This window comes from Scyliorhinus torazame, chromosome 12, assembly GCF_047496885.1.
Source record: "Scyliorhinus torazame isolate Kashiwa2021f chromosome 12, sScyTor2.1, whole genome shotgun sequence".
Taxonomy (NCBI): Eukaryota; Metazoa; Chordata; class Chondrichthyes; order Carcharhiniformes; family Scyliorhinidae; genus Scyliorhinus; species Scyliorhinus torazame.
In genome coordinates, this window is record NC_092718.1 from 176,614,533 (window position 1) to 176,638,501 (window position 23,969).

At 43.5% G+C, this 23,969-nt stretch overlaps 1 protein-coding gene across 3 annotated transcripts in view; it reads left to right on the forward strand.

The window, feature by feature from the left end:
* Window positions 1-23,304, forward strand: part of nf2b (NF2, moesin-ezrin-radixin like (MERLIN) tumor suppressor b) — a 139,789-nt gene extending 116,485 nt beyond the window's left edge. For 2 of the 3 annotated variants that reach the window (XM_072469440.1, XM_072469439.1), the window contains exons 17-18: window positions 4,430-4,513; window positions 19,080-23,304. In XM_072469440.1, coding sequence (XP_072325541.1) covers window positions 4,430-4,504 — 75 coding nt within the window. In that variant the 3' untranslated portion in view covers window positions 4,505-4,513; window positions 19,080-23,304. The remainder of the gene's footprint in view (window positions 1-4,429; window positions 4,514-19,079) is intronic. The other variant, XM_072469441.1, reaches the window with a different exon arrangement.
* The last annotated feature ends 665 nt before the right edge of the window (window positions 23,305-23,969 follow it).

A 23,969-nucleotide genomic window follows, 5' to 3' on the forward strand; every position in this document is an offset into this window, starting at 1 on the left:
ACTGTATCTCAGCCAATTTTAAATGCTCAGCTACCTCCATAAGTACCTCATCTTTTCGTACCTTGGCAGGTAATGTTAAATGCAATGTATTTGCCAAATCTAACCGTCTGGTTTTAGTCTTTGTCCGTAAGGGACTGCATGTCACCATCTCCACCCCCAAAAACCTCTGAGTTTCTGAAAGAGCCATTGTCCACAACACACTCCCACATAAGACAAAAACTCTTTTTACAGAAGCACATCAGGTTTAAATTCTCTACTGAGAGCAGTTATCACTCTGAATTCACCAGATGATCTAGAGATAGTCTTTAGATGGCTGAGATATCAAAATTACACCTTCTTTGGCTGGCTGCAGCTCCAACACTGCAACAAAACTAAAAAACACAGACACAGCCAAGCTTTTCCTCAAAGCGAAACTAAAAAGCAGAGCTCAGCTCCACCCACTTGACATCACTGCAGCCACTTGAGCAGAAAAACATTTCGTAAAGCGACATTCAGTACAGATATTTTTTTAATAACACCTATTTCTTAAAGGTACACTCACATGACACCACACACTCGTATATAGACAAAGTCAGTGATGCAGGATGATTCTTTGAATGCGAGTCTTTGCAGGTAATTAAGTCTTTAGAGGTCCAGAAGATGCGAATGGAGAAAGTGATAATCACAGGTTAAAGAGGTGTGAATTGTCTCAAGCTAGGACAGTTGGTAGAATTTTTCAAGCCCAGGCCAAATGGTGGAGAGTGAATGTAATGAGACATGAATCCAAGGTCCCGGTTGAGGCTGTACTCATGCGTGCGGAACTTGGCTGTCAGTTTCTGCTCTGCGATTCTGCGTTGTAGTGCGTCCTGAAGGCTGCCTTTGAGAACGCTTATCCGAAGATTGGAGACTGAATGCCCTCGACTGCTGAAGTGTTCCTGACTGGAAGGGAATATTCCTGCCAGGTCATTGTCACGCGATGTCCATTCATCCATTGGGGGACTCGCCAATGTGCCACGCCGTGGGACATCCCGGGTACATGAGTGCGGCCTCAACCGGGACCTTGGATTCATGTCTCATTACATTCGCCCTCTTCCCCCCCCCCCCCCCCCCCCCCATCTGGCCTGGGCTTGCAAAATCCTCCCAATTGTCCTGGCCTTAGACAATTTACACCTCTTTAACCTGTGATTACCCCTCTCTCTAGTCGCACTGTCTGAACATGTAAAGACTTAATTACCTGCAAAGACTCTCATTCAAAGTATCATCTTGCATCATTGACTTTGTCTGCATATGAGTTTGTGGAACCCACCTCTTCACTCACCTGATGAAGGAGCTGCGCTCTGAAAGCTAGTGATTCCAAACAAACCTATTGGACTTTAACCTGGTGTAAAAATGTGTCGTGATTGTATATAAAAGTTGTGTATTAGTGTACAATACAAATTATTTTTTTAAATACAAGTGCAGAGCTTTTTTTATAATGAACGCACAGGTTAGCACTGTTGCTTCACAGCGCCAGGGATCCGGGTTCGATTCCCGGCTTGGGTCGCTGTTTGTGCAGAATCTGCACGTTCTCCCCATGTCTGCGTGGGTTTCCTCCAGATGCTCCGGTTTCCTCCCACAAGTCCTGAAAGATGTGCTTGTTAGATGAATTGGACATTCTGAATTCTCTCTGTGTACCTGAACAGGCGCCAGAGTGTGGCGACTAGGGGATTTTCACAGTAACTTCATTGCAGTAGTGATGAAGTAAGCCTATTTGTGACACTAGTAAAGATTATTATCAACAGGCCACTATACTGTTCTGAAGACCCTCTCGAATGTAAGCTTACAAAGAGAGAACATCAAAGCTGTGTATTGCTTTGAAGTTGCCAATGCTTATGATTAGTGTAGCACGTACATTTCAACGGCCGCTGTTTCCTTCCATAGATCTTTACTTATTGTCCAGTTTTCTGAGGCATGAAGGAAAGTGGATAGGATCTAGCATCTATAGGTTTTCCTTGTCCCAAGTTTGAGTTTTCTTGATATCTCATCTTTCATCTTCACAAAATTACTTCTGGCAGTCTCTGTCCTTCTTCTGACTCCTGCATCATCATTTGTTAACATTTGTACTAAATATAAAAAAAATTACCTACTTGTTCCTGTGTTACACCGTCCACTTCAATCTGACTCATTCAGTTTTACTAGAGAGAAAAATATATTTGGTGTGGAATGATTTGGGGTTCCAGGTGATGATTTCGCCACAGAGTGGCTCAGTGCATCTGAATGGAGGTCAGTCACTTGGAAAAGGATAATTAAGGGGAACAGAGGTGAAAAGCCTCCTGAGTCTGTTCTTATGCAATTTTTAATGGCAATTATTTAAAACAATTGTCAGACACATTAAAGCAGATTGACGCATTGAAGCAGGTAAACAATTCATTGCCTTGGTTGGGGACAGTGTGAAATGTAAAGCGTGAACGGAATATAGAAAACTGCTGATTTGAAATAGGCTCTTTGCTAATGGAGGAACTTCCCAGCTTATTCATAGTAGATTTTTTGCTGAATCAGTGATTACAATATATTAGTTGTTAAATATAGCTGGCATCTTATATTACTGCACCCCTATAAGGCAAGTATCATAAATTGCGGAGTATTAAATGAGGTTAGCACTGCTGCCTCACAGCGCCGAGGACCCAGGTTCAACCACGGCCACGGGTGACTGTTCGAGTAGAGTTTGCACATTCTCCCCGTGTCTGCGTGGGTCTCACCCCCCACAACCCAAAGATGTTCAGGATAGGTGAATTGGCCGTGGTAAATTGCCCCTTCATTGGAAAAATTAAAATATATAAGTTGCTGCATATAAGCCCACTTTTGAAGCCTTGAAAACGCCTTCCAAAAACCAAGGTCAACTAATACCCCGAGGAAAAATGTGAACCATTGGTGTTGGTGTAGATGGTCATCATTTTGAAACGTGGGATGAATAACTAACACAAATCATTCAAATTAAATCAACCTGACACTTTTTATTGAATAAACCAATTCTGCAAGGACAGAAAGCGTTTTAAAAAACATAAAATGAATCGCCTTCATTCTACAAAGAGTTCATCAAATTCATTCTGAACCACTTTGACTAAGGCATCATCGTAAAAATCCGATCTGGATTTGATTTGGCCCTTTCAGTTTCAGAATAACCCCATCATAACAAATATCTTCCCCTCTATGATTGAATTTGATATTCTGTATTTTTTTGAGCGGTCTGGTTGTTTATGCATTGATACTATCCCACAATTTGATGATACAGCCACACAAAACATCAAGCACATACATTCACACACTCCCTTGTGAAAGTTTTTTTTATCCATCAGCCATCATCTATTCCATTTGGTGTGAGCATGATCCTTGAATGGCTTGTTGAGGCACACAACCAAAGCATGGACTAAGGGCGTTGGAGCCATCTGGTAAAACTGCAATTTCTTCACAGGCACCTCTTGATCTCATCAGTTATATGGATCTGGGACATGACCCACACTAATATGTGGCATTCTTTGAGTCAGTCACTGGGATGCCTCACTCCACAACATCACTCCATCTTTGTGCAACCAACTGTTGTCAGGGAACTGCACAAAAACCCTGACAAGGAACTTGATTTTTGGTATGGTTTTACATTTGAAAATGGCCACTTTTATTCTGTTGGCTATGTAGGCTAGTCCCGCCATGAATTTTGTCTTCTCATGTCTTGTGGTCTTCACTGGAACAGTTTTCAAACCTTTCTATGCTCCAGTTTAGTTTCTGGGCATATCGAAATGCATGGGTGTTTTATCTTTGTTGCCAATGAGACAAATGTTTTTACCACATTTTGATGATGAATCGCGAGAAACTGGTCATTTTGGCATCATGACTCCAGATTCACAGCAATGTGGTTGACTCTTAAATTCCCCCTCAAGGGCAATTAGGGATGGGTAATAAATGCGGGCCCAGCAAGTGAAGCCTACATCCTATGAAAGAATGAACAAAAGAGATCTATTGGTAGTCTCTGAGCAATCTTGGTCTTCTGCTGCAACGCTCAACAGTTTTGTTCCATAAATTAGTTACATCAACTAGCTGTTGCTCCAAAGTCTTTATGGACCCGGGGTCTGATTTGGCCCACTTAAGTGCATATATATATATATATATGCATTGCGTTTCTGAAGACAATATAGCCATTCTGACAATTTTTAGGGACCCATTCCAATATATGCTACTCGGGATCAGGCCAGTGGCTGGCCCCTGTTCTGACAAAGTATTTGGTCTTGGGCATCTTCTTCAAGGCGGATTCCTCCTCCTTCCATTCTTTTGCCAGCTTTTCACTCACTGAATACCCTTACTGCAGCACAGTTCTTTGGCAAATTAGCAAATATTATGACTTTTAGCTCGGAACAAGCTTTGTGCTTCATTCTTTTTGTTAGAGGACTAATTTCTGATGGTCCTTTGCCACGTGCAGGGGTGGACATGTTTAAACTCTCACACGTCATCTTGGGAACATGGCCCAAATCGCCCACTTGATCTCATTCACTGACTTAAAAAGGTGAGTGAAAAATTAAGGCTGACTCCTAATATGAGTATTGCATTTTTTTTTTAAGAGGTGGGGTGACTTGTATGCTGAGTACAGGCCTAAGCATGGGCAGGCAGGTTGGTTGGTCAGTTTCTCTAGGCCTGTCACATCCTCTGAATTTGGTTGTTATACAGCTGCATTGATATAAGCCTGGAGCTATAGTGGGTAGCTGCAGTTGGTATAATCTCTGACTTTTGTTTTATTTTTGAAATAAGAAAATAATATCTCCCTGTGGGAAAAATATCACTTGTTTGCTGCCTGAGATGAGATTAGAAGCATGGAGTTGCACATCGTCCACCACAATGTGTGAAGCCTCACTGGGCTTGTCGCATGATGCCATTTTAATTTTGCAGTGAGGGTGAAGAGAGCACTTGTGCTGACAAGCATAAAGAAAAGTAAGAAAGCTAAGCACAACAGATGGAACTGTTGTGGCATCAGATTGGCAATGTAGTTAGATGCCTGCTGTCTTGCCAACTTGCTGCTTTCCACGGGTGCCAATTTTAGTTTTGCTTCATTTGCACTAAAATAAGTAATTAACTTTTGCCTGTCTATACAAATTGGGCATGCACCCAAACTCCTCAGTCAAGGTTGTTACTATTATAATATATTCTAAACATTTAGGCTCTACAAAATGCTATTGTTGACTTAAAGACCAAAAGTACAAAATTAGGTTCCAGCAATGGCAATGAATATATAGTGAAAATCTCAGCCATTATATTTGACAGTAGCATTGTAATAGGTGTATTATGTTGTTAGAAAGCATGGAAAAGAATGATTTTGGATAGTCCTATAGAAGTGTACCAGTTCCATTGAGTTAGAACAGCAAGGGTGAAGACAGTAAAGGTTGAAACTATCCAACAGTTTTTATTGTTATGATAATATATAATACCTATTTGTCCTTTCCATGAAAATTGAAGTATCCTTGAGAAATAGAAAAGGTTCCATAATGGTTCGGAAAATGAACATAGTGTTTATAGTAGGTTATTCTACATAGAATTCTTACACTGTCTGCACAGATCCTCTGAAATAGCACCCTACCTAGATCCATTCCCCCGTCCTATCCCCGTAATCCTATAAACCTCACCCAACCTTCACATCTTTGGACAATAAGGGGCTATTTATCATGGCCTATCCACCTAACTTCCACCTCTTTGGACTGTGGGAGGAAACCGGAGCTTCCAGAGTAAACGCACGCAGACACTGGGAGAACGTACAAACTCCACATAAACAGTCACCCAAGGCTGGAATTGAGCTGGGTTCCTGGTGCTGCGAAGCAGCAGTGCTAACCACGATGCCACCGTGCCGCAAAAAATGTCACGCTATCTCGAACAGAACAAAGCAGACAATTGATTGAGTCCATTTGCTTTGCATATACTGTTAATTTCAGAATCATAGATATCTCCGATTGTAAAACAAACTAAGGTCACTTTACACAGATAAGCATTAAAAAGTTCATTCCTAGTTTGTTTGGTGAGTGGTTGCTTATTCTGTTAAAAGTTCATACATAAATATAAAAATTGTTTCTTTTTACTGGTTTATTGGACTTTTTTTCGTAAGAACTAATCAGTAAGTAAATTGGAGGTGTGCCTGCATTCCTAAATTGATTTGGATTCAATTTAAATATCACATGTGCATTAAAACATTTCGTACCAAGGGGTTAACTGAACTCAGTAATTTGTGCTGTTGAGATATTAATTTTCTGTCAAAGTCAGGTGACTGCTAATTTTTGTAGGCAAAGTCTGTTCTATGTATTTGTGAATTGATTATAGAAATATGAAAGCCATTCACCCCCACAACCCAAAGATGTGCAAGGTAGGTGAACTGGCCACGCTAAATTGCCCCTTAATTGGAAAAAAATAATTGGGTACTCTAAATTAATTTTAAGAAATAAGACTACATCTGCAAATGAATTACAAGACTCCAGCCTCAAGCAAATTAAAGTGATTAATGTTTATTGTTCAGATGCTGCATGCTTTGTTATAGTTTTGGAATTTTGAGGATGCCAGTTAGCTCTGAAGCAAATTTGGTGCAAACTACTCACGAGAAAGCTGAAGTCTAGGTACTTATTCCCCACTAGGTTAAATGCACATTGTGTTTTACAGATCTAGATTCCTTGAAACGGGCTTGAGAATTGGCAAACACTGAAAAGCCTGATGAATGGTATTTATTTGTATTACCCAATGACCTTGAGATTGCCAGTACCGACAATTATGACTCATTTGAGTTGAGTTGTTTAAATCTATGGTATCGAACAAAACCATGCCAAGCTTTATTGCGCTTTAGTTTGTGTTGCACCACCTATCGTTCTAACATCTTTAGATATCCTATCGATAGGATTATAGTTATTTTTAATTTGCACCATGTTAGCCCATAGATCACCTTGAAACTTAAGTGATTTTCTTTTGTGAGTCTGTACAATGCTTTCCATTATTTGTCCATTGTTATTTTCACTGAATTTCACAATCAAGGTTCTCTATTAGGCTTTGTATTCAGTTAATCTCCTGACAATTTTGTCCTTGCTGATTATTGTTCGCTGGGTTCTAATTTTGTTCTAAATGTGACTTATCATAATTTGCTGATAAATTGCAGATCTTTAATTTTAATATGTAAATATTAGAATCATAGGTTGATGCAGCTCAATAATAATCATCTTTATTAGTGTCACAAATAGGCTTGCATTAACACCGCAATGAAATTACTGTGAAAATCCATTAGTCACCACACTCCGGCACCTGTTTGGGTACACTGAGGGTGAATTCAGAATGTCCAATTCACCTAACAAGCACGTCTTTCAGGACTAGTGGGAGGGAACCAGAGCACTCGGAGTTAGTCCACGCAGACACACGAGAACGTGCAGACTCTGCACAGTGACCCAAGTCGGGAGCCGAACCCGGGTCCCTGGCACTGTGAAGCAACAGTGCTACAAGAAGGCCATTCAGGCCAACATGCCAGGTAGATCTTTGAAAGATCTATCCAATCAGTATCACTTCCCTACTCTGTGCCCAGCAGAAACATTGCAGGAAATAGTTTTTCAGATATTAACAGTACACAGACTTGCGTTAATTGTCCAGGTGGGCAGGCAGCACCACCAGCTACTATGCGAGGCCCTCATGGGTTTCTCATTTGATATAGAGAAACCCACGTGGTTTCGCTTTTATTTGTTCTTGGAGGAATGAGATGGGAACAGGGGTTGACCATTAAGGCTCGTGGGCATTGCTAACTACCAGCGTTGATTGCCCATCCCCAAGTGCCCTTGAACTGATGGTAGTGAGCTGCCTTCTTGATTCACTGCAGTCGTTTATAGATTACATAGAATTTACAGTGCAGAAGGAGGCCATTCGACGCTCCAAGATATTCAAATAAATTCTTCCCCCATTGGTCTTCTCAAAGTGACCTTCCTCTGTTTGCGCAATATATTTCTATCGAGCACAGATATTTCCCTCCAACATTATACTATCATACTGAAAGCCTGCAATAGGTTTATTGAAGCTTCAGAATAAATATTAGATGTCTTTGCCCATAACATGTTCTCCATAAAACAAGATGGTTAGCCCATTCAATCATGTTTGTTTATTTTCTTTAAAGGAGATCTACTTAACTAAATGTTGACCCAGAGACTTCATTGTTTATTTCATGATGTGCTTGAGTTTCTGACTGTAACTATTCAAATCTCCTCAATGCTGCATCCATCGACTGTCTATCAGCTGACGGAATGATGTTTGAGCTTACCTAAATAGGACAGGGCGGCACGGTGACACAGAGGTTAACATTGCCGCTTCACAGCGCCTGGGACCCGGGTTCAATTCTGATTTTGGGTGACTGTGTGGAGTTTGCACGTTCTCCCGTGTCTGCGTAGGTTTCCTCCGGTTTGCTCCCACAGTCCAAAGATGTTTAGATTGGGTGGTTTGGTCATGCTAAATTGCCTCTTAGGATGGAGTTGCAGGATTAGGGCGAGGGGTGGGCCCAGGTAGGGTCCTTTGAAGGGTCGGTGCAGACTCGATGGGCTGAATCGCCTCCTTCTGCAGTGTGGGGATTCTATGATCAATGGACATTCCCATAGCCACCCCTTTTTTTTTTTAAAGTCTTTTTATTCTCCTCATTGTCAACATTTTCATCAAATAAACAACAAAACAAATACAATAACAATCCCCTAAACAAAAATTGCATGCCCCCAATATACAGACCAAAACTTCCACCCGATGATTCCTCCTCATCTCTGTTTTAAAGGATAGTCCCTTTAGTCTGAGATTGTGCCCTCTGGTTCTAGGTTTTCCTACTAATGGAAACATCCTCTCCACATTCACTCTATCCAAGCCTTGCTGAATCCTGTAAGTTTCAATAAGATCCCTCCTCATCCTTCTAAACTCCCAACGAGTACAGACCCAGATTCCTCATACAACACCTCTTCATTCCAGGGATCATTTTTGTGAACCTCCTATGGACCCTTTCCAAGGCCAGCACATCCTTCGATGCGGGGCCCAAAACTGCTCACAAAACTACAAATGGGGTGTGACCAGAGCCTGATACATCCTCAGATGTACACCCCTGCTCTTGTATTCTAGCCCTCTCGTCGTGAATGCTAACATTGCATTTGCCTTCATAACTGCCGACTAAACGTGCACGTTAAGCTAAAGAGAATTTTGCACAAGGACTCCTAAATCCTTTTGTGCTTCTAATTTCCTAAGCATTTCCCCATTTAGAAAATAGTCTATGCCTCCATTCCTCCTTCCAAAGTGCTTAACCACTGCTACTCAAAAATCAAGGACGCATACCGTTCCATCTCCCGACCGCACTTTGGAAAATCAGACCATAAGATGGTGCTCCTTCTCCCGGCATCTTGGTCATTTGCACAGGCTAACTGGGTGACCAGGTGCAGCTTTGAAGAAAACAGCTTCATGAATCCATCAAGGGACTGCGAGAAATTGGAGGCCCAAGCTTCTTGAGTTTCAGTCATAGTTTTCGCTGTAGCTTGGAATCCCTACGGGGCAGAAGCCGGCCATTCGGCCCATTGAGTCTGCACTGACCCATCGAAAGACCACCCAACCTAGGCCCAATCCCCTCCCTATTCCTGCAACCTCACCATAAGGGGCAACCCACCTAGCCTGCACTACTTTGGACTGCGAGAGGAAACCAGAGCACACGGAGAAAACCCATGCAGACACGGGGGGGAAATGTGCAAACTCCACTCTGGTCAATCACCCAAGGTCAGAATCGATCCAGGGCCCCTGGCACTGTGAGGCAGCAGTGCTAACCAATGTGCCACCGTGCCGCTCTTAGGATGCAGCTAAGAGTGGGCTCCCTTACAGGGGCATTGGATTGTCCATTCTTTCTGTTAGGACTCTCAGCTCAGCCATGCAGATATGAGCTGCATAACTGGCAGGTCCTGAAAGTTGCTCATAAACTGTCTAGTGCATGCCATTGTAGGGGTAAGTGAAATAAGACGTGCTCAGTAAAAGGTACATATTTGGTCTTACCATTGTCTCTTGAGAATTTATAGAAGCAGAGGACTTGATTAAAAATGTTGTTGTCCCTTAAATAAAAACTTTTGTGGCAAGACATTGCAATACGTTCTGCTGCAATGTATGCCTGCTTGCGAAGAGTAGATAAGCGAATAAGAGATAAAATGATATAAAAAAGAATTTGACTGTCCATGAGCTTGAGGAAAGTTTTTGTTACAAATGTAGGTGCTTATCAGGTTCAATATTGACAGTTAATCCCTAAAGCAGTCTCAGTGCCTTTTTATGGGAACTGACTCAATGCATTATCTACTCTCACAGCATTGAAATCTGGGGTAGTAACAATGGAATTCCCTGACGATCTGTATTTCTTCAATTTCTCGGTCAGCAGTAATGTGAACATTACTGGCAAAGCCAGCATTTGTTGCACATCTCTAATTGCTAAACCATTTCAGAGGGCAGTAAAGAGTCAATCACATTATGAGGGGACGGGTAAGGGCAGGAGAATCAACGGAAGGAGGACTGGGGTATGTGGCACTGTCTGTGTAAGCCATGGTGGCTGGGGTTTGTTGGTCATATTGTTTTGTTCTTGTTGAAATCTGATGTTTAAAATTGTTAACATTTCTAAATGCCTCAATAAAATATTTTCTTAAAAAGAAAGAGTCGATCACATTGCTGTGGGTTTGGAGTCACATGTTGGCCAGACCAGGTAAGGATTAACAGATTTGAGGGCAGCACGGTGGCGCAGTGGTTAGCATTGCTGCCTCATGGTGCCGAGATCCCAGGTTCGATCCCGGCCTTGGGTCACTGTCCGTGTGGAGTTTACACATTCTCTTCGTGTTTGCGTAAAACTAACTTTTTGATTTGATAAACGACATTAGCGAATCGGTTGTGTTTTTACACCAATCCAACAGATTCATCTCCCCCCCCCCCCCCGGGTTGGCTTCAGCCGTGCTTTACTTTTATTTTTGCGGAGGGGGGGGGGGGGGGGGGGGGGGGGGGGGGCGTTATCCTCCCTCCCTATCGCCTCCTCTTCTGTTTGTGGTTTCTCCACCTTCCTTCCATCTCTCCCCCTCGCTTTTTTAATTCTTATCTTACTCCTTGTTACTGGCCTCGAACAAACTGCTCCCAAGTACCTAGGAAACCTTCCTTGGACTCTCGGATGACATGCTTAATCTCCTCCAGGTGGAGAAATTCCGAAAGGTCAGCGAGCCAGTCTGCAGCTGTGGGTGGTGCTGCTGATTGCCAGCCGAGCAGGATTCTCCGGCGTGCGATTAAGGAAGTGAAAGCAAGGGCGTTTGCCCCCTTCACCATGTGTAGTTCTGGTTGCTCCGATACCCCAAAGATTGCCACTGTTGGGCATGGCTTTACCCTCACCCCCACAACCTTGGACATCTCCTAGGAGAAGGCTGTCCAGAACCCAGCAAGTTTGGGACAAACCCAGAACATGTGGGTGTGATTGACCGGGCCCCTCTGGCTCCGTTCACATTTATTCTCCACCTCCAGGAAGAACCTGCTCTTTCAGGTTCTGATCAGGTGCGCTCTGTGCACCACTTTGAGCTGCATTAGGCTGAGCCTTGCGCAGGAGGAGGTGGAGTTAGTCCTGCTCAGTGATTCGCTCCAGAGTCCCTACCCTACCTCTGTCCCCAGTTCGTCCTCCCATTTTTGTTTGGTCTCGTCCAGTGGGGTTGGAGCTCTGTCCAGTAACTGTCCGTATATTTTCCCCACATAGCCCCCCCCCTCCTTGCTGCCTGTCCTTTATTAGTGTGGTTTCTGGAGCCCGGGGTACTCTACTGTCTCTTTGTGGAGGAAGTGTTTTATTTGGCGGTGTCTCATTTCCTGCCCTTTTGCTAGTTTCCCTTCCTTGTCAGTTTGCCCAGTGTCGCCAGTCTGTACCCAATGTAAAAGTCCCTCACCGTTAATGTGTCCCTATTCCGCATCCATCTTTTGAAGGTGGTATCTAGCATGGCTGGGGAGGGGAATCTGCGATTGCCGCAAATGGGGGCCACGGGGGACATTTTAGTTAGCCCAAAGTGTTGTCTCAGCTGGTCGCTACCACTGGGCTCATAGTGTGTCTTGTTGAGGAGGATGGGAGTGCTGCTCCAGCCAGGACCCTGAGGGTCATTCCTTTACAGGAGGTCTCCTCCATCTGCACCAACTCTGTGCTGGGTTTCTGTACCCACCCCCTCACTCTTTCTGCCATTGCTGCCCAGTGGCAATATTGTAGATTTGGTAAAGCCAAGCCCCCTTTGATTTTCCTTCTTTGGAGTGTTGGTTTGGGAATTCTCGGATTCTTACCCCCACCACACAAATACCATGATTAGACTGTCTACATTTTGGAAGAAGGCCTTGGGATGAAGATCGGTATGGATCTAAACAGGAAGTGGAACCTCGGCAGCACCTTCATCTTGATCGTCTTCACTCTCCCTGCCAGGGAGAGTGGGAGTGAGCCCCAGCTTTGTAGGTCCTTTTTCACTTCCTCCACCAGGCTGGTCAGGTTCCACTTGTGGATCTGTGTCCAGTCTCTGGCTATCTGGATCCCCAGGTAACGGAATCCCCTCCAGCTCTGCCCCTCTCCCATTTGGGTTCACTGGGAATGTCTCACTTTTGCGCAGGTTAAGTTTGTAACCCGAAAAGGTTCCAAACTCCTTCAGTATCTGCAGTATTGCCTTCAGTCCCTCCTGTGGCTTCGAGACATAGAGGAGCAGGTCTTCTGCATAGAGTGAAACTCTGTGCTCTCTGTTTCCTCTCCGGATTCCCTTCCAGCTCTTTTCCTCCCGTAGGGCTATCGCCAGGGGTTCGATCACTAGCGCGAACAAGAGTGGGGACAGGGGGCAGCCTGTCTTGTTCGTCTCTGTGACTGGAAGTATTCCGAGCTGGTGGGGCTAATTCGGACGCTCGCTTTGGGAGCGTTGTACAGGAGCCTCACCCAGGCGGTGACTCCTGCTCCTAGCCCAAACCGTTCCACTACCTCGAGGAGGTAATTCCATTCGACTGTTGAAGGCTTTTTCTGCGTCCAGGGAGACGATTAGCTCTGGTGTTCTCTCCACGGGGGGGGTCATTATTATGTTCAGCAGCCGCCTGATGTTCACTGTGAGCTACTTACCCTTGACAAAGACCGTTTGATCCTCTGTGACCACCTCCGGTGCGCAGCCCTCCAGTCTTTTGGCCAGGACCTTTCCAAGTATCAGTAGTGAAATATGTCTGTATGATCCACATTCCTTCGCGTCTTTATCTTTTTTGGGTATCAGTGAAATTGTGGTCTGCGCTAGCGTGGGAGGCAGAGTATCCCTTGCCAGAGTCCGCGAACATGCCCCTTAGGTGTGGGGCCAGGACTGGCGCAAATTGTTTGTAAAAGTCTGCCGGGAACCCTTTGGGTCCCGGTGCCTTCCCCGCCTGCATGGAGCTGATGCTCTCCACGATTTAGCCCAGTTCTATTGGTGCTTCCAGCTGCTCCTTTCTGTCTTCCCCACAACTGGTAGTTCCAGTCCATCTACATAGATACATAGAACATACAGCGCAGAAGGAGGCCATTCGGCCCATCGAGTCTGCACCGACCCATTTAAGCCCTCACTTCCACCCTAACCCGATAACCCCTCCTAACCTTTTTTGGACGCTAAGGGCAATTTAGCATGGCCAATCCACCTAACCTGCACGTCTTTGGACTGTGGGAGGAAACAGGAGCACCCGGAGGAAACCCACGCAGACACTGGGAGAACGTGCAGACTCCGCACAGACAGTGACCCGGCGGGGAATCGAACCTGAGACCCTGGTGCTGTGAAGCCACAGTGCTAGCCATGTGTGCTACCGTGCTGCCCCAACATCTAGGAATTGTTCCATCCCCACGTCCCCATTGGAGGCTAGGAGGTGTACAGTCCTTGGTAGAAGGTCTCAAATGCCTGATTGACCTCCTTCGGTTCAGTTACCAGTCTGCCTCTGCTGTCCTTTATCTGTGCTATTTCCCTCGTAGCTGCCTGCTTTCTCAGCTGGTGAGCCAACAGGCGGTCAGCCTTGTCTCCGTGTTCGTGGAAGGTCCCTCGTGTCTGACGGAGTTGGTACACTGCTTTCCTGGTGGATAGCAGGTTAAAGTCCATTTGCAGCTTTTTCCTCTCCACCAGCAGTTCTACGGTCAGGGCTTCTGAGTATTTTCTGTCGACTTCCAGAATGGAGTCCGCCAGTTGTTGCCAGGCCACCCTCTCTTCCCTATCTCTGCTTGCCTTGTATGCTATGATCTCTCATCTAATCATGGCCTTCAGTGCCTCCCAAAAAGTGGAGGGTGAAACCTCCCCGTTTTGGCTGTTACTACCGTAATCACCCATGGCCCGCGATGTTATTTGGCAGAAGGCCTTGTCGGTCAGGAGGTCCGAGTCCAGCCTCCATGTGGGGTACTGGGCACGGCCTGTCTCCAACCTCACATCCATGTAGTGTGGAGTGTGGTCAGAGATGACGATCGCGGAGTATTCAACTCCCGTTACCCCACTGCAAAGAAGTCGATACGGGTGTACACCTTCTGCACTTGTGAAAAGTATGAGAATTCCTTTTCTCCTGGGTGCAGGAACTTCCATGGGTCTACCAGCCCCATCTGCTCCATAAAAGGCCCTAGTTCCCTCGCCTTGCCAGTCTTTTTCCCTGTTCTGGGGTTTGATCGGTCGGTCAGTGGGTCCTGCATGCAGTTTAAGTCGCCCCCCCCCCATAATCGGTCGATGTGTGTCAATGTCGGAGATTTCCACCATGGTCGTCTTTATGAATTCTGTGTCGTCCCAGTTGGGAGCGTACACATTTACCAGGACACCGCTGACCATGGCGTACCGTCCCCCTAGGTCCATAACTGTCTTGGTTTCTGTAAACCTCATCCTCTTGTTGAATAGTATTGCTACTCCCCTTGCCCTCCCCCCGTAACACGAGTGGTATGTCCCACCCGCCCTTCCTTACCAGCAGTCGGTCTTTCTCCCTCAGATGCACCTCTTGTAAGTAGATTATGTCTGCTTTTAGGCTTCTTCGGTGGGCGAAGACTCTGGATCTTTTCACTGGGCCTTTCAGTCCCCTTATGTTCCAGGTAACCATTCTGCTGGAGGGTTTCTGACCCCCCCCCCCCTGTTCCTGTGGGATCACCCATACTTACCTGTTGGACAAGCCCGTGCTCCATGCCTGTCCGTTTTGCTTGTCTACCTCAATCTTCCCTATCTTTGTTAAGGGGCCATCCAAAATGGCCGCGGTCGCCGCTCTCACCGTGAGATCGGGCCCCAGCGCTCCGCGGTTTCCCTTTGTCTAGGGGGCACCCAACATGGCTGCCAACTATGTGTACGCTACATGGATGTGCCCCTGCACTCCGGGGTCTCCCTTTGCCCTGATGCCCTCCCGAGTAGCTGTTTGCAGCGTAATCTTGGTTCCTCGCCCTGCTGCATGCCTGTTAAGGCCTGTGTCCCTTCTGTTTCTCTACCTCAACCTTCCCTTTGCTTCTTTTTTGTTCTGTGCTCCCCCCCCCGACCCCATCCCCCACCCCCAGTCCCTGTCCCACTTTCTCCCCACTGTGTTCTTCCCTACCTTCTGTTCCATCCCCGTCCCTGCTTTGTGCCAGGCGCTCCCTCTCCCCAGAGAGGTGCGCCTCGGCTCTTCCTTCTTTCTGCCCTCCCGTGTTGGCCCTCCTCGCTAGTACGGTGACCTCCCTCCCAGTACTTGTCTGGCTCTGGCCCTGCTTGACCCTCCTCCTTCCACCCTTATCTCGCCCTCCTGTCTGCTTTTCTCACTCTTGCTCCCCTTGCTTTGCTCCCCCTCATCACATTGAGAAGAGACAAGCCCAAAAGCAAGGCAGCACAGTCCCGCGTAAAACAGAAAACATATGCATGCAGTTCGTGATATTTTTGTCTCTGTTTGCAGTCTGTCCTCCACTCTTTGTTCTGATTATTTTTTCTGCCCCTGCAGCTTTCATTGTTGTTGTGATTGTTCCTCCCCCAATTTGTTTGATTTTAACGACCTCGTCCGCCTCCGCTGGGGTGTTAAAATACAGTTCCTTTCCCTTGAGTGTTGCCCAGAGTGTGGCCGGGAATAACATCCCAAATCGCACCTGTTCCTGCTCCACTGTTCGGTTCGCTAGCTTTTCCCCTTCCTGGTTCACCCAAATCTCCGCCTCGCCTCGTGGGGCCGCCTGTCTGCACGCCCGCAGCTCATGTCCATTTCCTTCGCTGCTGCTCCTAATGTCTCGCCGTCCCCTCGGTTTATTTCCAGGCATGTTCCTTTTATATTTCTTTCGCATTTGGCTGGGCTTTGGCAGGCTTTTTAAGCCAAAATTCCTGATAAATTGCCTCTGTTGGGTTCGTTTGGGAGGAGAGCCACCTGATGTGCATCCATTCAGCACATCATCGCCACCGGAAGTGCAATCCAAAGGATTTATGGTCGTTTTTATTAATGCCAGTTTAGATATTACTGGATCTGTTCCTAATTATTTCAAATTCTCAACCTGCCAGGGAGGTTTTTGAAGTCACACTCATTATTAGTCCAATACAAAACCACTACACTAAGATATTACGGTAAAACAAAGAAAGCAGACGATACACACTACTGTCTCACTTTAATGATTGTATTACTTAACTGAAATAGAATAATCCCTCTGCATCCTATCCTATAGTCGAGGCCACATCCATTCTCCCTGCAGTCTTATGTATTTTTTAACCTTCATGCAGCACTCTGCTGCCTAATTAACTTTAATGCCTGTGAATCTTCTTTTGAAACCCCTGTTCCACTGCCAACTTTCCATCAAAAAACCAATGACCGTCCTGCCGGAATGGTTACAGCAAGTCTAATTTGGCACTGAGCTGAAAGCTGATTTGTGAATAGTGGCTGCAATGTGCAACTATCTTTCATCAGGGATGAAACCTAATACACGCTTGCTGGCTTTGAATTTAATCCCCCTAAAACAAGTATTAATTTAGAAGCACATTTTAAAATAATTCATATTGAGATTATTTTTGTGTTAAAATGGTCAAAAATCCAGAAATGTGACTGCTGCAACTGCTCAGCTAACTTCCTGTATTGCGAGCGGCAGGGTGTTGCAATGGTTAGCACTGCTGCCTACGGTGCCGAGGACCCGGGTTCAATCCCAGCCCCTGTCTGTATCTGTGTGGAGTTAGCACATTCTCCCCATGTCTGTGTGGGTTTCACCCCCACAACACACAGATGTGCAGCTTAGGTGGACTAGCCACACTAAATTGCCCCTTAATTGGAAAAAATTATTGGGTAATGTAAATTTAAAAAATAACTTCCTCTATTGCCTCCATGCCTTGGACGAACTCCCTTCTGATAAGGGGTATCAGCTGTAGAACAATATATGCTGCCATCTGTATTGTGCCATCTTGTCATGAAAACAGATCGAGAAGGGGACATATATATTGAAAAGTAGAACCTGACGTGCATTTATATCTTTAACTTAGTCAAACATCCTCTGGTATTTCACAGGAGTCTTAACAAACAAAATTTGACACTGGGCCACATAAGGAAACAGATGGACTGATAGTCAAAGAAATAGGTTTCAAGGATGTCTGAAAAGAGGTGGAGAAGTTTAGGGAGGGTATTTCAGAGTTTAGTTCCTCGACAGTTGAAGGCACAATCATCTATGGCAAAGCAATTAAAATTGGGGCTGTTCAAGAAGCTAGAAATGGAGGAGCGCATATCTCAAGGTTGTAGGCATGATTCAGGTTACACCGCTAGGGAGGTGCAGAGTCAAGAAGGGATTTGAAAAGAAAGATGAAAATTTTAAAATCAAGGCATTGGGCAACCAAGAGCTGGTGTGGGTCTGTGGGCACAGGGGTCTTGAGTTCAGGATAAAGGCATCAGAGGTGTGGATGAATTTTAAGTTTATCAAGGGTGGAAGATGGGAGCCCAACCAAAGTGCATTGGAATAGTCAAGTCTGGGGCAACAAAGGCACTGATGAGAGTTTCAGGAGTAGATGATGCATAGTACGGGTAGGATTGAGAGATGCGTGGCACTGAAGTACCTGAAGCAGGGCTGTCAACTTTACAGCCTCCTAGGGGTTGTGTGAAGCCCGTGAGATTTTGTAGATATGTACAGAAACCCCCTATTTAAAATGCATTCTAATAGCACGCTTTTGTTTTCATGTGGTTTGCAATTTCGGGCCATTCCTCAAATAGCATTCCCTTCATTTTTCTTTTGGTGAGGTTACTGAGCTCGCTCAATCATTTTTAAAAACAAAACTGCCACTTTGTCGCTCCCTGCCACCTCCCCTGCTCACTGCCTCACTCTTACCCAGGTTCAATTCCAGTCTCTGGCGACTGTGTGGAGTTTGCACTTCATCACCGTGTCTGCGTGGGTTTCCTCCGAGTGCTCCTGTTTCCTCTCGCAGTCCAAAGATGTGCAGGTTAGGTGGATTGGCCATGCTAAATTACCCCTTAGTGTCCAAAAATCTAGGTAGGTTTACTGGGTTATGGGGATAGAGTGGAGGTGTGCCCTTAAGTAGGGTGCTCTTTCCAAGGACCGGTGCAGACTCGATGGGCCGAATGGCCTTATTCTGCACTGTAATGGTTCTATTATCTATGATTCTACCATTTTTTTTTTTCCAAATTAAGGGGAAATTTAGCATGGCCAATTCACCTACTCTGCACATCTTTTTGGGTTGTGGGGGTGAGACCCATGCAGACATGGGGAGAATGTGCAAACTTCACACGGACACTGACCCAGGGCCGGGATCGAACCCGGGTCCTCGGTGCCGTGAGGCAGCAATGCTAACCACTGCGCCACCGTGCTGCCCTTGATCTACCATTTTGTGTGGCACTATTGTGTGCACAAATTGACTGTAAGCTTGCCTACAAACAAATTGCACTTCAACAACTAATCCATTAGTTATGTAGCACTTTTCAACATTCCAAGAATGTGACGTACAAGTTCTTTCATTTAGACTTTTGTTGGCATCTTGTTATTTGTTGCATGCCAAATATACTGGGTTACATTGCCATACAAAATGCTGGAGTTAAACGTGGGTATACTTGCATATTTGGAAAGTATGTGAACAATTTAAAAATACCTCTTCTATAATTTCAATATTTTTCCTGTTTCCCCTTTCATTCTGCAGCTTAATCTACAAAGTGTAACTGCTAAGACACAAGTGGCCTTTCTGGAAGAACTCTAACATCCTCAAGATTGGACTGTCCAGCCTGGGAAATTAGCTTGATGATGACCTTTCTGCATTCCAGAGCCATCACACAAAAGGAGCTGGATTTGGCAAGGCGTTCGTAATGAATTCCAGCTGCTAGTTTTGTAAGGAACATTGATACTGCTTCAGAATATGCAAATATAACCATTTGAACAGGAAGAAAAGCTCACATTTTTGTTGCTCAGTAAACATGAGCACACTAAATGGAAATGGTGCTTATGCTTCCCAGCCGTAACACTAAACACTAGTCCCTTTGCTGTTTATTTTAAAAACAGCAACTGTAGACTGATGGAATCCCTTTTGGCTCTGAAATGGGATATTTAGCTGTTCATGAAGAAAGTTGCTTGTTCACAAACTGTCAAAAAATTAATGCATCAATTCACCAATTAAGCAGTTCATCCAATTAACACACCCATCAGTGCCTTATTATTTTCATTGCTCCTCTTATCTTTATTTTTGTTACTGCAAAGTATCATATTTCACATTTATGAATTATCAGTCCAGCTTTTTATTTCAAAAATGTACATCGGTTTTCACATTATGGTTATTATTACACACTACATTGTTAACTGATTGTACTTTAATAACAATATTTAGACATTCTTCCATTTCAATATATGATTTATATAATTGCTGCAAATATATAATCTTCACAACAGTTGAAAATACCTTTGTTTAAGTACATTAAAGGACAGTAAGAAGTCTTACAGGTTTGTTTTGAATCACTAGCTTTCAGAGCGCTGCTCCTTCCTCAGGTGAATGAAGAGGTATGTTCCAGAAACATATATATAGACAAATTCAAAGATGCCAGACAATGCTTGGAATGCGAGCATTAGCAGGTGATTAAATCTTTACAGATCCAGAGATGTCTGGCATCTTTGAATCTGTCTATATATATGTTTCTGGAACATACCTGAGGAAGGAGCAGCGCTCCAAAAGCTAGTGATTCTAAACAAACCTGTTGGACTTTAACCTGGTGTTTGTTGTAAGGCTTCTTGCTGTGCTCACCCCAGTCCAACGCCGGCATCTCCACATCATACATTAAAGGACTATCAGCTATCCAGTCCTAATTATCATTACACAAATACATAAACATATGGGCTGCATATTGGCCAGTGGTTAGCACTGTCTGTGGAGTTTGCCCCTTCTCCCGTGTCTGCATGGGTTTCATCCCCACAACCCAAAGATGTGCAGGTTAGGGTGGATTGGCCACACTAAATTATCCCTTAATTGGAAAAAAAAATAATTGGGTACTCTAAATTTAAAAAAAACATAAACATAGAAAAGATATTTATACCCTTTTTTGATTAAATCGAAGTCTTTATCTACTTCAGTGCAATACTGAACACAAGTGGCCAATCTGGTTATAATTTGGACCTTTTGACACAATTGGACCGGTGATTACACAGGTTTTTAAACCCTTTATTTAACTTTTCAAGGTCTCACAAAATTATAAAATATGATTCCAGCTTTCCTGTAACTGGATGTATTTTATTCATTCGGCTTAATTATGGGGCTAATGGACATACAGCTATTGATTTAAATGCTTTAGTCAATCTAAAACTCTACGTTTTAGTCCTTTCCAAAGTTTTGTTCCTGGTTAGAAGTACGCAAGAAGGAATCCTCAATCTAAAATTATAGGAGTCACAAGACAGGAAAAGAATTCAAGTTGGACTTGAATATTCATATTTGGCCTTCGTAAGAGCGGAGCTTGTCGATCCCTGTTGGATTGTTTTATGCACTGAAAAAAACAGCAGCTTTTGCATGATCTACTAAAGAATGTATCTTTGCAGAGCTTCAGTTGTGGGAGTGTCCAACCTTCACTAAGAATGATCATGTTTTGGTCGAGTCGGGGAGAGATTAATGTGGAAAGAAATCTCAAGCTACTGAAAATGCAGGGTTCTTTAATGGAGTAGAACCCGTGTGTAAATCAGTGGAAGAAACACATTTCTTATTGAGCACAAGATATATAGGGTGGTCGAGTGGTAATCTTATTCTGTGCAAGTATCTGGTGCTTTTAATAGTCCATGCTTATTGCTGCTTGACAAATGTTAGCAACAATGAGTGCAAAATTGATTAATAGCTTGTTCAAATCACATCTGAATTTTACTTTTTGTACATGATCTGTATCTCTCTTGTAGAAATCACAATAACAAGTTAACTTCCACAGTGATGAAGCAACATGGGAACACTAAATTAAATTCAATTTAAGTACACTTTTGGCTTAATTCTTGATAAAAGGAAAATGTTTTGAAAATTCATGCAAACATGCTGACTGGTATATTGCTCTGCATACTTTCAATGTTGCTCGTTTATTTACCGAATAACTGGACAAGGTGAAAGGAAAACAAAAGTGCGCTTGATCTTTACCTTCTGCTATTCAAAGCAAATGTAATTGAAACTGCCACGAAAGTCACTTTCGACTAAGGAGCGTCCATTCCTGTGACAACCCATCAGTGGCTGTTATTGTTCCCAATGACTCAAATTAAATGTTTTAACTTATTTAAAATTTTATATTATCTAAAATAAAATGCCGTGGTTCCTTGTTCAATGGTAAATGCAGCATATGGTGTGGTCCTGAGTCATTCTAACTCAGCTCTGTGGTGTTAACTAATTTTAGCCTTGGTGATTCAAGGGTGCTAGAGTCAGCTTCAGTGCTCCAAGGCAAGAGACCAACCAGGGATCTTCTAATTCGCTGAGCAAAGACTGGTGGAATTCCACAGCTGTACAACCTGTAAACTGAAAATACAGGTTAACATTTCACATGTAACCTATTTTTCTGTTGATGGTTTATGGGCAAATACTGCATAGAATATAACATGAATTGACATGTGTGATTCCTAGACTTCGCTGATTTCAGACATATATAGCTGGGGTGTTAGTTGGCATGAGCACCAACTGTGGGTTACAGAACAGGAAGTTAAAAAAATCAGGATCACTACTCCTGGTTCATTCCCATTGACCTGTAATCTTGGTCACTGACTTTCTCACATAGGTCTCTGGTTTATAGAATGAACCACTGGGATGAGGTACTGGAGGATTGTTGCCCTAGAGAGCTGTGAGGTGAGCATATTAATGGGAAAATTATAGAATAAAGGCACTGAGAATGTCCAGTGTTTTCAACATGCTAGTAATGTGAAGCTAATTGATTGTTATACCCAAGCATGCCAAGCATTCCCACAAAGGCAATCTCGATACCACTGAATGCATCTTGAAATTATCAAACATTTATTTTGAGGGTTGCAGCATCTTTATGTTTTAAACTATTATCAGCTACAATCCTTCCAATATGCTAAGAACTAGACAATTCTTTCTGCACTGTGAACACTATGGTCATAATTAGAATCATGAAATGTTTACAGCACAGAAGGATGTCATCCAGCCATTGTGTCTGTGCTGACTCTCTGAAGGAGCAATTCACTTAAGGAAACAAAGTCAGAAGAATGATCAGATTAGAAAGTGTATGTGGGGGAACTGAATCTATTAAAATTGAAAATAAGAACTGGTGTAAATCGACTACCCACTTAAATCCTTTATTTTTTATTAGACTTTTGATTAATGAACCTGATGTCTTCAAAGCCCTGTAATAAGAAATAATTTGACCTCTATTATACCTACCATATGGCTCTTCTGCTGATCAAAACACTAATATTTACATTATTGATGGTCCGTGCATTTGAGATTATTTGAATTGAATTTTGAAAGCCATTGACAAGTGATTATTTAAATGGTGTATGTTATTGACCAGTACTTCTCACCTTTTAAATAAATCACACTCCTTTCCTTACACCTTTTGAGAAGCACCGTGGGATTTTTTAATGTTAATGCTCATTGTTCGGCAGTTGACTTTCATTTCACGGTCAGATGTACACTTGCTTTATGCTTAACATCAACTTTATTTTTTGCTTAATTTGCTGCCTTATCAGTTTCATAGCATTGAAGTAAGAGTGCATACATATTTTTAAATTTTTATTTAATTTCTTAGGAAGCAGTAGCACCTGTATTTTTAGGCATTTTTGTTATTTTTGAGGATTTACGCAAATTTCCTTACACCTGTATCAGGAAATGGGGGAGTCTGTGCTGTAAATTTATGATTTGTATATTCCTGAACGATTACTGTTCAAAATAAACTTATCTTCAATTATTTGATTGCATATCCAATATCTTTATTACATATTCTTCTCTACTGGAATGGTATGCAGTTTTATATGTCTTTTACATTTTCTTTGCACATTTTGATATTCCTATTAGAGCCACTCCAGGATAGGTTGATTAAATAGTTTCCATCAACCCACAGTGGATTTCAGAAACAAGGGATGAAAAGATTTGGATGCCGTAAAACAGGGATTCACCACCATTTTGCTTCTGGACCCCCATATAAAAATGCCACTGATCCCGTACAGCACAGGTTTTTATTTTCAGTATAAAAATGAGTTACACAATTAAACACTTACTTTATTTTACTTGCCACTCAAATGCTGTCCATCTATCTTTTTCCTTTGGCTGAAATGTTCTCTTTCCGCTGCCCTCGAATAGACCAGAGACATCACATAGTTCGCCTTCTAACTTGCAAATTCATTCTACTATAAAGATCTAAAATAAATGTATTTCCTGTATAAATATGGCACTGGACACAATTCTAACTCAATGGTGCAGCGAATGGTAAGTAATTCACCGGGGGAGGGGGGCGGTGGCGGTGGCGCAGGGGGTGGTGGTTGGCTGGTGTTAGTATATTTGCTTGCTACAAACTTACTAATCTCTCACGGGACCAGTAAACTAAACATAGGTTTAGTTTACTTGAAGATGTAG